The sequence below is a fragment of the Pezoporus flaviventris genome, unplaced genomic scaffold (genome assembly GCF_033815535.1).
Source record: "Pezoporus flaviventris isolate CSIRO_AGI_PZ_B2104156 unplaced genomic scaffold, CSIRO_AGI_Pfla_v1 ptg000025l, whole genome shotgun sequence".
In the NCBI taxonomy this organism is placed as follows: Eukaryota; Metazoa; Chordata; class Aves; order Psittaciformes; family Psittacidae; genus Pezoporus; species Pezoporus flaviventris.
Genome location: NW_026892573.1, coordinates 8,838,270 through 8,853,164, shown reverse-complemented (window position 1 = coordinate 8,853,164; position 14,895 = coordinate 8,838,270). Strand labels below are relative to the sequence as shown.

General features: G+C 42.0%; 1 protein-coding gene across 2 annotated transcripts; it reads left to right on the top strand.

The window, feature by feature from the left end:
* Positions 1-76: 76 nt before the first annotated feature.
* Positions 77-14,542, top strand: CKAP2 (cytoskeleton associated protein 2). 2 transcript variants are annotated; one of them, XM_061457431.1, is made up of 9 exons: positions 77-239; positions 1,904-1,991; positions 4,526-4,601; positions 8,659-9,482; positions 10,304-10,478; positions 10,994-11,161; positions 11,719-11,791; positions 12,461-12,851; positions 13,715-14,542. In XM_061457431.1, exons 1-9 carry the CDS (start codon positions 179-181, stop codon positions 13,947-13,949), a joined length of 2,091 nt encoding a protein of 696 aa, XP_061313415.1. In that variant the 5' UTR covers positions 77-178; the 3' UTR covers positions 13,950-14,542. The 2 variants fall into 2 exon arrangements, with proteins under 2 accessions (XP_061313415.1, XP_061313414.1); XM_061457430.1 differs by having other exon boundaries at positions 4,523-4,601.
* The last annotated feature ends 353 nt before the right edge of the window (positions 14,543-14,895 follow it).

Genomic DNA, 14,895 nt, shown 5'->3' with positions numbered 1-14,895 from the left:
CCATTTTCCCGCCGCGGCAGGAGTACCCGCCCAACGGTCACAGCCGCGCGCTCTGCCGGCGTGCCCCCTCCCCTCTCGCCATTGGCCAGTTCAAGCCCCGCGGCCGGCCCAGTCGGGAGGTGCGGCGCGGCGGTAGATTCAAACGGCCCCGCAACGACCAGCTTAATATTGGGCGGTGATGGCGGCGCGTTCGGTGCCCTGGCTGCCGGACAGCCGCAGGTCCGATCCGCTCTACAGAGGTAAGGCTGAGGGTGGATACCGAGCCCCGCGGGGATGGAGCGCCCTCCGGTCTCTGCCGGGGCTGTCCCTCATTGCCGCTCCGAGTAGCGCTGGGTGAGGCCGCGGCTGGAACCGATGGGAGAGGGGAGCTGGTCACTTTTCTGCGGTGAGAGGGAGGAGAGGGCGAGCGCCTCAGGAAAGGTAGGAGACCGGGCAGGCCTTGGTAGCGGCCGTCGCGATCGTGGTTTCAGAGCTGACCGGTGCGAGCGAGGGTATGAGACCTCAGCCTCTTCTTGCAGAGCCTGGGGCCAATGCTCGCCCCCAGGCAGGGCTTCTGGAGCGAGAGCCTTTCTTCACGGTAAAAGGCACGTCTTAATCTAAGAGCATCCTATTGAAACATGCAAATGCTCCGACATACACCTGTACTCCTCTGTTCGTTATTTTCTGACCGGTTTGGCTTCTGCAAGTTCAACAAGCGGAATTGCTTTGACGGGGCTTTGCTCTTTGGACTCCGCAGGCCTCGAATTTCAGAAGCAGAAGGTGCCTAGGAGGCTCTGGGATGCACATTGAGATCGCTGCTCTGCAGCGTCTCTTAGCAGGTACCCCGCTGGTGTGCACCTCTTCAGAAGCAGGCCATGCATGCACCCTCTAGGGCTTCATGCAGCGTGGGCTTGGACAAAACATGAAAGTTAATGAACACATGCAAAGAGATTCAAAAGGTGACTTCTGCCTGCCTGGAAGGGGCAGAAGTGGGGGTTTATATGTGAGTTCATTGGAGACTTTCACAGCTGAGTGAGCCTGCCTATGTTGGGGGATGGTGCAATGCCATGAGTTCTGAATACCATAAAGTAATTATTGTTCTGAGTCAAAGATAATGCTCCAACTTCTTGCTCTCACATCCTACTGCATATGAAACTGTTGAGATTTGGAGTTTTAACTGTTTAGACTGGTTCTGTAGATGCTTGAGATTCCTTTGGGTGGCAGGGCTGTCTTATCCCAGCTGCTTCCAGCAAGCCAAGGTCACTAACTCCCTACATGAACAAGGAATGTTCTCTGAAAAAGAACAACAGTATAGTCTTATGAAAGATGCAAGTCTCTAGCATGCAGTCAGCCACTGAAAACATGAGAAAGTATCCTATTCTGGAATCACTCTCTGTATTAAGACAGTGACAGCTGGCTTCAGACCTTTTCAGTATCATTTCCTGCTGTTACTAGCACTGCTGTTGGTCCAACATTTGTGCAGATGGAAGAGAAGTGAATGATTTTGCAATGGTCAGATTCAAGTGCATGGTGTTTTTCATGTGTGCTATACTTGCATTACAAGCAAAGTGTGCTTGCTGAATCAACAATGTGTGAAATACTGGTCAGGCATCCAGAAGGTAGAAGAGTGAGCCTGGACTTCTTCCCATCATGATTTCTTTTAGCTTAATGCAGCAAACCAACCATCTCGTATAGCTGTGAAATTACATTCAACCGCCCCTTGAATAGCTTTTCTTAAGAAATGAGAGAACGTGTAAGACATCGTAAGATGTGAATATTAAACTTTTTTTATCCACAGTGTCTACATTTCATCATTTCTTGACACATTTCTAATTGCATTTCCTTTTTTGAGAGGCAAAATTTGGTATTGCTAATATAACAGAAAATGTAGTAAATCTTTGTTTTTCTTTTTTAAACCCACTAGTACAAAGACGGCAAAAGGTTGAAGAATACCTGTCTAGGAAAAAGACATTTTCTGGTGTGCCCATTCAAGAAAAGGAAGCATCCATCAGGTAGTACTTCTACTATAGCTTACATACCTTTAAAAAAGGTCCATGGTTGGTGGGAAAGACACAAATAGTTCTTGCAGAGAACCTCAACCAAAAGGTGAGACCATGTGATGTAACTAGTGACAGCATGGGTTTCCTAAAGTCCTTTTACTGTCAGCAAATACTAAAAGTTTTTAACCAAATGCATAATAGATGCAATTAATTAAGTATATAATCTGTTCCTCCAGCGACTGTTTTCATATGGAGAGCTTTTCCTTCAGATGCTACTTTGCTGTTTGCTTCTATAACAAGTGAGGGGAAACTGCCCCAAGTTGCACCAGGGGAGGTTCAGATTGGATATTATCAAAAATATCTTCAAAAGGGTTGTCAAGCACTGGACCAGGCTGCACAGGGAAGTGATTGAGTCACCATCCCTGGAGGTATTTAAAAGATGTATATATGTGGCACTTAGGGATATGGTTTACTGGTGGGCTTGGCAGCGCTACATTAGCGGTTGGACTCAATGATATTAAAGGTCTTTTCCAACCTAAACAATTCTATGATTCTGTAACTTCTGATCAGCTCCTGTAACATGTATTCTCTGTCGTTGGTGACATGGTATGCAGACCACTTTTTGCAGCGTTTCAAAGTCACTGATTATCCTTATTTTCACTAATGTACCTTCATGTTCCATTTGGCTGGCTTACAGAAGATCATCTGATGGAAAGATACAGTTGCTAAATGGAATGTTAATTTTTGGTCACACAGAATCATGGAATAGTTAGGGTTGGAAAGGACCTTAAGATCATCTAGTTCCAACCCCCCTGCCATGGGCAGGGACACCTCACACTAAACCATGTCACCCAAGGCTCCGTCCAACCTGGCCTTGAACACCGCCAGGGATAGAGCATTCACAACTTCCCTGGGCAACCCATTCCAGTGCCTCACCACCCTTACAGTAAAGAACTTCCTCCTTATATCCAATCTAAGCTTCCCCTGTTTAAGTTTTAACCCTTTGCCCCTTGCCCTGGCACTACAGTCCCTAATGAAGAGTCCCTCCCCAGCATCCCTATAGGCCCTCTTCAGATACTGGAAGGCTGCTATGAGGTCTCCACACAGCCTTCTCTTCTCCAGGCTGAACAGCCCCAACGTTCTCAGCCTATCTTCATATGGGAGGTGCTCCAGTCCCTTGATCATCCTCGTGGCCCTCCTCTGGACTTGTTCCAACAGTTCCATGTCCTTCTTATGTTCAGGACACCAGAACTGTACATAGTGCTCCAAGGGAGGAGTATTCGTGTTAACTCAGATTGGTGAATTAAGAAAGCATCATAGTTTCCAAACACAGATTAGAGAGGCAGATGTGTTTTTTAAAAAAAAGTATTGCAATGTGGCAAGGGAAGTGTAAAAGTAGAATAATAAAACCAACTAATACAAAGAAATGCAAGATTTATGATTCTTAAAAGATTCTTGTGATTCTTCCTTGACAGTATCAATGCAATCAAACTGCTTACTGGTAAATGCCTTTCCTTGGGCCCAGCTTAGCTGTACCCAAAACAAGACCTGGCTGTGTGAGCAGGTTGGCCTAGAGACACATGGAGCTCTACTCAGAGCTCGGATCTAGCAGTGCTTACACTGCTCCCTATGTTTGCATGGATTATTATAGGTGAATAGCATGACTACACTCTGTATGACCACAGAATCTAGGGGCTTTGAACAACCTGGTCTAGTAGAAGGTGTCTCCGCCCACGGCAGGGGGTTTGGAACCAGATGATCTTTAAGTCCCTTCCAACCCAAACCATTTTATGATTCTAGGTGTGTAGTTCAGCACAAATGAACAGAAAGTGTTTTGAACTTCTCTTCCACCAGAGATCCACATTCCAGAGACATGTTTCATATAATGCATCATGAAGCATTTGAGAAAAAATATGGATTTGTAACTTTAAACTGAGGTGTTTTTCTTCTGAGCTGTCAATACATTTTCATAGTTGCTAGGAGACAATACTGGTCTTGGTGGTTTTGCTGCTCACTGAGTAGTCTGGTGCCAGCTCTGGTGCCTGACTGCAGGTTTTGGAACCCGTCAGTGTGGTAGGAGCTACGTATCGTTGTTTAGACTTGCCTCAAATGGCCTGGCTTCTGATGATGCAGTAGCTGAGCTTCAACTCTTTTTGCTTTTCCTCCTTCCCCCTCAACAGCAGCATTTAGAAACTTGACCTTCTCTAGCAGATGCACCAGGCCAGACAGGTTGGTGCTCATCCTTAAACATGAGAATGACACCTGCAGTAAATTGTCTGTTCTCTTTTCCTTCCCCTTTGTTAGCCAGCTCTTTTATGGTGTAAGACAGGATGTTTTTCAGCCTGGGCTCTGATTAGGGATTGCTTAAGCATTTATTTTTTTCTGGAGAAAGAGTGCAAGCTGAATAGAAATGCTTCAGTATGATTTCAGCTTGCAGATTGCCACACTGGACCGTGTGAACTCACTCTAAAAATACATTTATTTGTTACACTGCAGGGTGATTTACGACGTCTTAGTTTTGTTTTGTTTGCTTTTCCCCTAAGCAGTAGCAGAACAAGGAGAGCAACTAGCAATAAACTGCAAGACAAAATACATTTCTCAACATCTCCAAAGACAGAAATGGTAAGTTTTTGACTGATACTCCAATACTGATGGCACTCTGTTTCTGTGGCTATAACATTCCACTTGCTTAAACTGTATTTGGCTATATGATTTCCAGCACATATAATTTGCAGGTGCAGAGGTGCAGTTTGTTTAAACTTTAGTCAAGGGCTGCTTATTACATGCTTTTTAGAGAGCTGTCGCATTACTGTATGTAGTGCATTATACTGATACTCAGTTTGTACCTGGCTGAAAAAGGGTTAAGGAGGATACTGTTATTGCTGAAATATGACTAAATTTTAACAACTTTTCTTGAGGCTCTCGGAGCTTTTTGCATGTATTTTCAGTCTTTGAGGAAGTTGCTTTAAAAAATGAGCAAGGTTTTCTGTCAGAGTAGAAATTCTGTTGTACTCTGTTATTTAGGGGTAAGAGGGCAGCCTAACAAAACTGTTGACTCTGTGGTGGCTCAGCTGTGAAGCTGGCAAATATAGTGTAATCAGAAGTAGATACTAATACCTAATCAGAGTTGAAAGGAATACTTTCCGTCTATCATTCAGTGTCACTTTTCCAGAGTTAAGATACACATGGTTGTGCTGCTTAGAAATAACAAAATACAGATTCTTCTCCAGACCTGCTTTCAAGGAAAGGTGAGGGAGGGGGCAAAAAACCCTCAAACAAACAAGCAAAACAACAAAAAACCAAAACAACAACAAAACCCACAACCCCCTCCCCCCAGAAAAAAAACAACGAAAAAAACCAAAACATAAAACCTGTGTTCATGTTAGATTGGTTTGAGTCTGGGTTCTAAAAGATTGGGAGACCTGAAGTCATGTGAGGAAGAAAGCAAAACACCTTAACTTCAAAGGAATTTTAGAGACTTCCCGGAGGGAGACACATCAGTCTGTTTTACTATCTCATGTGATTTTTAAGTTGAGTTAAACTACACTGCTTCCTGGAATAACAGCTTTTGTACTTTTGAGATGGTCAAATTTGAGATCCTCAGGACAGTGAGAAGAGCGTGCAGCAAGCTCACTGCCCTGGACTTCAGGAGAGCAGACTTTGGCCTCTTCAGGAACCTGCTTAGGTTCCATAGGATATAGCCCTAGAGGGCAAGGGGGCCCAAGACTCTTGGTTGATATTCAAGGATCACTTGCTACGAGCTCAGGAGTGTTGCATCCCAACTAGAAGGAAGTGCAGCAGGAGGGTCAGGAGACCTCCTTGGATGGATAAGGAGCTCCTGAGGAAAATTCAAAGGAAAAAAGAGGCTTATAATAAGTGGAAGCAAGGACAGGCGGCCTGGGAAGAGTACAGGAATGTTGTCCAGGAAGCTAGGGACCAGGTTAGGAAAGCTAAGGCCCAGTTAGAATTAAACTTGGCTAGGGATATTAAGGATAATAGGAAGGGATGCTACAGGTACATAGCAAATAAAAAACAGACTAGGGACAATGTAGGCCCCCTCAGGAAGCTCTCGGGAGAACTGGCTACACAGGATTTGGAGAAGGCTGAGGTCCTGAATGACTTCTTTGCCTCGGTCTTCACTGGCAGAGGCTCTGACCACACCACCCAAGTCTTGGAAGGCAGATGCAGGGACTGTGGGAATGAAGACCTTGCGCCCACTGTAGGAGAGGAACTGGTTCGAGACCATCTTAAAAACCTGAACATGCACAAGTCCATGGGACCTGATGAAATCCACCCACAGGTCCTGGAGCTGGCAAATGAAGTTGCTAAGCCACTGTCCATCATATTTGAAAAATCATGGCAGTCAGGTGAAGTTCCTGATGACTGGAAAAAGGGAAATATAACCCCCATTTTCAAGAAGGGGAAAATGGATGACCTGGGGAATTACAGACCAGTCAGTCTCACCTCTGTGCCTGGCAAAATCTTGGAGCAGATTCTCCTGGAAGACATGCTAAGGCCCATGAAAATCAACAAGGTGCTTGGTGACAGCCAGCATGGCTTCACTAAGGGGAAATCCTGCCTGACCAATTTGGTGGCCTTCTATGATGGGGCTACAGAACTGACGGACAGGGGTAGAGCAGTTGATGTCATCTACCTGGAGTTGTGTGAAGCCTTTGACACTGTCCCACACAACATCCTTGTCTCTACATTGGAGAGACATCAATTTGATGGATGGACCACTCAGTGGATAAAGAACTGGCTGGATGGCTACATGCAAAGAGTTGTGGTCAATGGCTCAATGTCCGGCTGGAGTCCAGTAACGAGTGGTGTCCCTCAGGGATCGGTGTTGGGACTGGTCTTGTTTAACATCGCTGACAAGGACAGTGGGATTGAGTGCGCCCTCAGCAAGTTTGCCGATGACACCAAGCTGTGTGGTTCGGTTGATACGCTGGAGGGAAGGAATGCCATCCAGGGGGACCTTGACGCACTTGTGAGGTGGGCTTATGCCCACCTCATGAAATTTAACCATGTCAAGTGCAAGGCCCTACACCTGGGTCAGAGCAATCCCAGGCACAGCTACAGGCTGGGCAGAGAAGAGATTCAGAGCAGCCCTATGGAGAAAGACTTGGGGGTGTTGGTTGATGAAAAAATGAACATGAGCAGGCAGTGTGCACTTGCAGCCCAGAAAGCCAACCGTATCCTGGGCCGCATCAAAAGGAGCGTGACCAGCAGGTCAAAGGAGGTGATCCTGCCCCTTTACTCTGCTCTTGTGAGACCTCACTTGCAGTATTGTGTGCAGTTCTGGTGTCCTCAACATAAAAAGGACATGGAACTGTTGGAACAAGTCCAGAGGAGGGCCACGAGGATGATCAGGGGACTGCAGCACCTCCTGAATGCTCAGACAGGCTGAGAAAGTTGGGGCTGTTCAGCCTGAAGAAGAGAAGGCTGTGTGGAGACCTCATAGCATCCTTCCAGTATCTGAAGGGGGCCTATAGGGATGCTGGGGAGGGACTCTTCATTAGGGACTGTAGTGATAGGACAAGGGGTAACGGGTTCAAACTTAAACAGGGGAAGTTTAGATAGGATATAAGGAAGAAATTCTTTCCTGTTAGGGTGGTGAGGCACTGGAATGGGTTGCCCAGGGAGGTTGTGAATGCTCCATCCCTGGCAGTGCTCAAGACCAGGTTGGATGAGGCCTTGGGTGACATGGTTTAGTGAGAGGTGTCCCTGCCCATGGAGGGGGTTTGGATCTAGATGATCTTAAGGTACTTTCCAACCCTAACTATTCTATGATTCTACTTAAGCTTTAGTTATTGGCTTAGTCAAATCTAACTTCTAAGCCTAAATGACAGACCAGGAAATGAGATGCGGTGTAATTTTCTTACAGTTTGAGGGCATCTTCCTTACAGGAGAATAGTATCAGCTTCTGCACTCTTTCATTTATTTTTTTTTTCCCCCCATGCTTTTTTGGATCTTTCAGTCTTCCATAAGCTGCTAATTGGATAATGCTGAATTGGTTGCTGTAGAACATCCTTTTTAGAGGAAAAGCGAAGGTTCCACTTCTCATGGCCTCTGGGCTAGGGTTATGATAAGAACATAGAGTTGAGAGTTTCAGGGAGTAGAGTAAGGCTGTATAAAATTCACAAGTCTATTCATAAGTACAGCATCCTACAGCTCATTAGTAAGAAAACTTCTTGCTCTTGTAACATCCTAATGCCCTAACTGAAGGTTTTATTCACCTTATATTTATATATGCACACCTTATAAATAAGTCTACCCACAGTAAGGAGTAGAGTGGTGCTGCCATTAAATGATGGACTATACAGGCTGAGATACTACTTTTGACTGTATGCAGCCCAAAGCAAATTTCTACTTTGACTCCTTAGAAGGTGATTTGGCAGTTAAAAGACAGTAGCCATTTAGAGAATTTTGTTTCTATAGGAAGAGTGTAGCCCTCAGATTAGGCCTTCTTACTTTTTTTTTAATGTGAATTCTACAATAATAGTTGACAAATATTCTACTCAGTATATATACACTACTTTTGTAGACACTTGGTGGCAAAGTGGCGTTTACAGTTAATCACTTTAGTCCTGTAAATGAGTGAAAACCTCTTTGGAAACGAATAACATGCAGCATGAATGTACTTGTAACATGTCCATGGATATGCTTTTGATTTCAGGAAAATAAAGAGAATGCTAACGAACTGTCATGGGACCAATCAAGCGAACCCTTAGAAAAAAATGTTATTTTTAACTCTTCCACAGTCACACTGACAAATTCCAAACTGGGGACAAACTATGTTCCTGAAGAACATACTTCCAAGTCTGAAGTTACTGAAATAAAATCACAGAATATGTCGCTTACCAAGTGCTTCTTGAAAATAAAAAGCATAAAAGAGAAACGATTGCTGGCAGAAAAACAGAGTTCAAGTGTCAGCCTACCAAAGAAACCAGTGCTTGGTACATATCGTGGCAAAGTTATCCAGTCCAAGATAAACTCCTTCCGAAAAGCACCAAAAAGTGAGGTGGGAAAGAGTTCTTTGCCAGACAAGAAGCTGCTTCCTTCTGCTGCCAAACCAGCAGCAAGTTCTTTGTCCATGAGCACCTGTAGTGAAGCTCTGAAGACCAGCAAAGCCACAAATAACCGTAATTCTGTAAAACCAAATGGTGTCCTCCCTCTCCAGAGCAACCCATCTGACAAAGCTGCTATGAACTCCCAGTCTGGTCTGAAGAAAAGGCAACTGACATCTGCTGTAGTGCCAAAGAAAGTAACAGTCCAAAAAATGAATGGTGGAAAGGGACCACAGCCACTGAAAGCTGCTTCTAACAATTCTGACTGCAGATTACTAGGAGTGAAGAACTGTGGAGATTATTGTGAAGATGCAAGACTGAGAGTTCCAGCAAAACTTGTTTCTGTTGTTCCTGCTACAAAGTTGGGGCAGAATTCTAAAACTAATGGCAACAGAACATCTGTTCTGTTGAAAGAGTCAGCAGAAGAGAGAAGGTAACAGTTACTGTCATAGCTTGATTTTAGGAGGTATCTAGACTTTCTTTCCAAGAATATCTATTTTTATCTATTTCTTGCTGTAAATGCACTGAAAATAAAAGAATTGATGCCCAAGGGCAGCAAAGTAAAACTGTAGACTTAGTATTGAGAAACCAGGATTCAGACTTCTTGCAGCAGCTCTTCAGGCTTACAGCTTGTCCTGCGTGGTTATAAATAGAAAGTGTATATAGAGCATGTTTAGGGACTGAGGGAGAGCACTTGGCAATGACATTTTTCAGCTTGGTTGAATGCAACTTGGATGATGGAGTGAAGATTCATTATCTAAAATTAATATAATAGAGCTCCTTGTAGAAAGTCACATTTACTAAAAACTGGTTGTCTAGAGGGATGGAGCTGAAATATATATGAAGACCGAAATAGCTTTTAAACAGTGAAACTGATGTATAAATGTATGTGATGAGGTTGTTCTGGGCTCCCCATGCTTTGTCTCTTTAGAGATGGTTTCGAGTTATCGGAAGCATTTTTTTTATCCTCACTTGAAGAACAGGGTCTGTAGCCTAAGTCTTTTGTTGATGCTGGAAAGAGAGAGATTAAAATGTTCTGACCTGACAGATACCTAAAGCAGATAGCAATATGCGTGGTTCTGAAATTTCCATGCAGGTATAAATGGCAGCTGTATTCCTTTTATGATTAAAGGGAGAGGACTCGAGGACTATCTGGAAAGTACATCTTTGTATAACTTAATCCTAGTTAGTGTCAGTCAATGTAAAAAATGATAAAACATCTGTCACTTCAGCTAATAATATTCTTATATGCAGAGCTCGCCTGGATGAATGGAGAACATCTAGAGGAAAATCGATGAGGAGACCTCCGATACATGTGCTTCTGGAACCCCAGTTTAAAAGCAAAGTATCTGGTGATTCTCTAGAGCATGTATTACACAATGAAAAGGTCAACAAGACTCTCTCAGAATGTCTGCAGTTAACTGAACAGGTATTCAGTCCCTTGCCTACCAAGTTCCAGTCATGTAAGGTCTATCGGCATGCTGGACCTCTGAATCAGATAGAGGACTAACTGTTCCTCAAGTTAAGCAATATCATAGCTTTTTGCTGACACCTAAAGACATTAGATGTTATGTAAGCTTCAGTAACTTGCTGAACTACCCAATAAGATCAGGCAATATGGTAACATAATAAAGTACAAAAGCTGTAATATGAGTACCTATGAAGTAATTAATCTAAACCAAGTTTGCATTTGCAGAAATGTGCCTGGACATCTGAAAAAGACTGGTTTAAGTAGTTTTGAAGATGTCTACGCATTCTACCATCCCTTCCACTTACAATAGTGTACAAATAATTCTCATTTGGAAGAACTGCTGAATCCTTACAAATGAGAATTCTTCTGCCAAAGAAAGAAAAAAATACTTGTTCTCTATCTCAAAACCAGCTAAAATAGAGCACCTCAAAATGTTCATTGTATTTAAATCTCTGCTCTTGTGTTGACTTTAGGAATGTCAAGGCGATGAAGTACGTGCCATGCTGGAATGTCTAACACAGAGCATTCCTGAGGCTAAAAAGCTTGCAAAGTACTGGATCTGCTGTATGCGTCTTGAACAGATGGGTCCTCTTGAAAAGCTTATTGCTGTCTATGAGGAGGCCATTTTGGCAGGAGCAGTGGTGAGCAGCTTGTCTTGAACTTTGAGATTAATGAATATAAATGCATAAAAGTGTGGTATATAAATAAAATACAGCTACTTCTGATTTTAGTAAATCCTTTCATTTTAGAAGAAGAGCCATGTGACCTAGTTGAACATGAAAAATCAGATTTGGTTTGCTCTGTAACCACTGTAAATACTTACTACCTTCAAGGAGAAAGGTCTAGGATCATCAAAATACCATATGACCTAGAAGAAACTAAGGACTGAGAGTTCTAGTATCACGAGAAACCCAGAACAGAACTTAATTTTACATTGATGGGCTTAATTCTATACTTTATTACCAGCAATATTTCAGGGCATCGAATACAGCCGTAGTGCACTCAATACAGAAAATATAGGGATCACTTTTGTTCCAACTTATGTCTAAACAGCATTAAATAGGGTTTGTAACATGGATATCATATGGTCTATACTGCTTTTCCTGTAATACCTGTAGTACTTGTTATACCAAATAAGTTGAAATTATGATTAATTTTGGAGTTTTTTTCCTAAAACAATACCACTTTTTTTTCCCAGCCTAGAGATGAACTGCGAAACACACTAATAGAAACTATGAAAAATAACAAAAGCCTTTTTAAGTCTGAGGATGGTAAGTCCAAGTACTCCACTCTAGTTAAATGTTTGGCATGACAGGTAACACAAGCTATCTGTTGAAACTGTTTGTGCTTATAGTGTATTCTATTTCATGGACACTTCTCTCTGATATTTTATATTGTCTTTGAAAACAGTATTGACCAATTCTTTTCAATTGTGGGCATGTTAAAAAGAGTAGCGGAGATGCTTTCATATCCAAACTTTCTGCTTAAATTCTATCAAAGCAATGTTGTCTGCCCATCTTAGCCTGATAATCAAAAAGTAAATATTTTTGTGAGCTAAATATCAGTTGCTGCTTTGACATGTAAACTTCACTAGCAGTTGCATGGTTGTGTTATGTCATAGTGTCAGTTAAAGGTGGCATATGTTCTGATTTTGGAGGCAAAGTAGCTATGTACATTCCTATTGAATATAACATAACCTGGCAAGCATTTGATAACAGAAACTGACTGAAATACTTGTTGAGACCCGCTGTGCTGAGAATGACTCATCAGGATGTACTCAGGTTGCATTATTAGTAACTTACATTGCTGTGGCTCCTACTCAAAGCATACTTATCTTTCATTCTCATGTAGAGCTTTAAGATTTTGTAGATCTCTCAAACATTGATTTCTCTTTAGTTGTAACTAACCACAGCTGTACTTCTTCAACATTTCAATTTTAGGGGGAACTGTGATAGACCTTCATTTAAGTAAGGTAGTGGAAGTCAGCAAGGAACCAAATCCATCTGTAGAGCAGGTTCAGAAGGCCTGCAAGGATATCTGTTCTGATGATGGCCAAAAAGCAGAGAGTGATGATAAGAAAACAGAGATTAGCAGTGAAGTGAACAAAAAAGAAATGGATTTAGACTTGAAACCAAGGGAGGAGATCTTGCCAAAAAAGAATAAAAAGCACAAGACTAAAGAACGTGCGAAAAAGAAAGGAAAATCTGAAGCAGAAGAGAAGCATGAGGATAAGGTGAAAGATATAGTCCAAGCAGTTAATACTCCTGAGAAGGAGAATGACACATCTTCTATAATGAGATGCAGTCCACCTACCACTCCGCACTTGGAAAGGTAAGATTACTTCAGGTCACTATGGAAAACTTGCAGTGTCTGGGGTAACAGACACTTTGTCCTCTTGAAACAGGGAGGCACCACATCTATGAACATCTGGTTAAAAGCTTTCAAGAATTTAAGGGTTTGGGGTGTTTTTTTTATGATTGTTTCTTCTTCCTTCAGGGTGAAGTCTTTTTTAAAAATAAATTCCTCCTTATTCAAGCTATTTTGCTATTTGAATGCCTCACTATAGAATAATCCGACCTCTGTGGCAGAGACATAAATTCCAGTATTAGAATCCCCTCCCAGAGGCAACATGGCAGTAGCAGTTCTACACTAAGATAGGTAAAAATAAAGGTGACTCTAGTCCTCCCCTATTCAAACGTAGATGTGGTTAGATGTCATATAACATGGAAATGAACAAGATGTAACTGTCCTGTAATGGCTCTTAATTGTATCTTGAGGTAAAAATAATCTCAGGGCAAAACAGACGATATTTAAATTCTTTTTTTGCCACAAAGTTTCTTCTAAGATTGCAGACCTAAAGTGGTGCTCAGCTTGGGCATCTGCTATAGATGGACTTCCATTAGCTGTCTGCTGTCCCTCATAGCAGGAAGAATAGTTCCCCCCTGCCGGAATAGGAGGTAATCTTCCTTTTGAAACTCATTTCAGGAATTTTCCCTGAAAATATTTTTCCCAAGAAGAGTTGTGTATCTGTTTTAACTGTATGACTGGGAAAGAGCCTGTTTCCTTCGGCTATGGAAATGGGCTAAATGGGAATCATGATTTGCTGTTTGCTAGCACCTGCTAGATGCTACAGAGATAGTTTATATGATGGTGTGCCTATGTTCAGTGATGATTTCTTTTTTTCTTTTCCCAAGTGTGAAGATGCACCATGAGGAAAATTACTCCAGTGCTAAAGACCTGAAAATTGTAACCCCTCTGCGATATTCTCAGCGTATTCGAGAGAAGATGTGCAAGCTGTCAGATACAGTTAAAGATCAAGATCCACGTGTCTCTTCATTTGAACAGCTAGGAGAACTGGAATCAAAAGCCACTGCATTTGTCCACAAAGAGAGCAATGTGATTGAAGAGACAAGTGCTGAAGTAGAGTAAAAAGTAGCATTAATGCTACATGGGGGTTAAAGATTGATTCTTTTTAAGAAGATGGGGGGGGGGGGGGGGAGTGTGTGTTTTTAGCAGCTTTGAGAGGAGCTACCTGAAACTTGCACAGATCACTTAAGATGAAATTATACTGCCAGAGTCACAAAACTTTTGAATTTGCAAGTTTCTGCCTTTTCAAAATCTTGGCAAATCTGGTCTGGTTTAGTACTCATAAACATCAGTGTCTTCATGTTAAATATGCTTCATTAAATACTGAATTAAGGAGTAGGCATAACACTTCACATAACAGGTTGTAGTATATTGCTAATACCTACTGTTTCCCTATTGCAATTCCTATAAATTTTTTAGCATTGCACAATCTAACTTTTAGCTTAAAAAACAATAACAACATAGTCATTCCAGTAGGGCAATGTCTACTACAACATTTAGTTTTGAAAACTGAAACCAGCTAGTAAGGTGAACACTAAATTTAAACTGTTGTGTTGTTTTAGCTAAGGTCTGATACACTCATTACTATGTGACTGTTCTAATATTGGTTTTGCATTAGTCTGTAATGTGGTAGACTTATTAAATTAATCAACTGAGTTGTATTTGTTCTTTATTTATGGGCTTTAGGTTGGAAACTAATGGCTATAGAATATAGCTATAGGCCTGAGACTGGAATTCTGAACATTATTTTAGTCTGTTCTTAAGTGAACTGTCAGAGCAGAATTTTTCATATTCTGCAGATCCTGAGTGTTTTCATAACTTCAGTATACAGCATTTACATGAACTGTAGCTTAAATCCTACCTGAGTATTCAGATTTCAGTGTTAAACAGTTCTGTCTTATGGCTAGCTAGAATATTCTATTTGCAGAAGGAACAAGCTCTTTGCATATAACAGGATGCATTTGACAAGAAAACAAAGTTTACTATTGCACTATAAGAATCCTGATCA

Excerpts from the sequence above, each read along its gene's own strand:
- CKAP2 (XM_061457430.1), top strand. The coding sequence starts at position 179 with ATGGCGGCGCGTTCGGTGCCCTGGCTGCCGGACAGCCGCAGGTCCGAT. Across the intron at positions 9,483-10,303 it reads GAGTCAGCAGAAGAGAGAAG|AGCTCGCCTGGATGAATGGA; the intron begins GTAACAGTTACT and ends TCTTATATGCAG. Across the intron at positions 11,792-12,460 it reads CCTTTTTAAGTCTGAGGATG|GGGGAACTGTGATAGACCTT; the intron begins GTAAGTCCAAGT and ends TTTCAATTTTAG.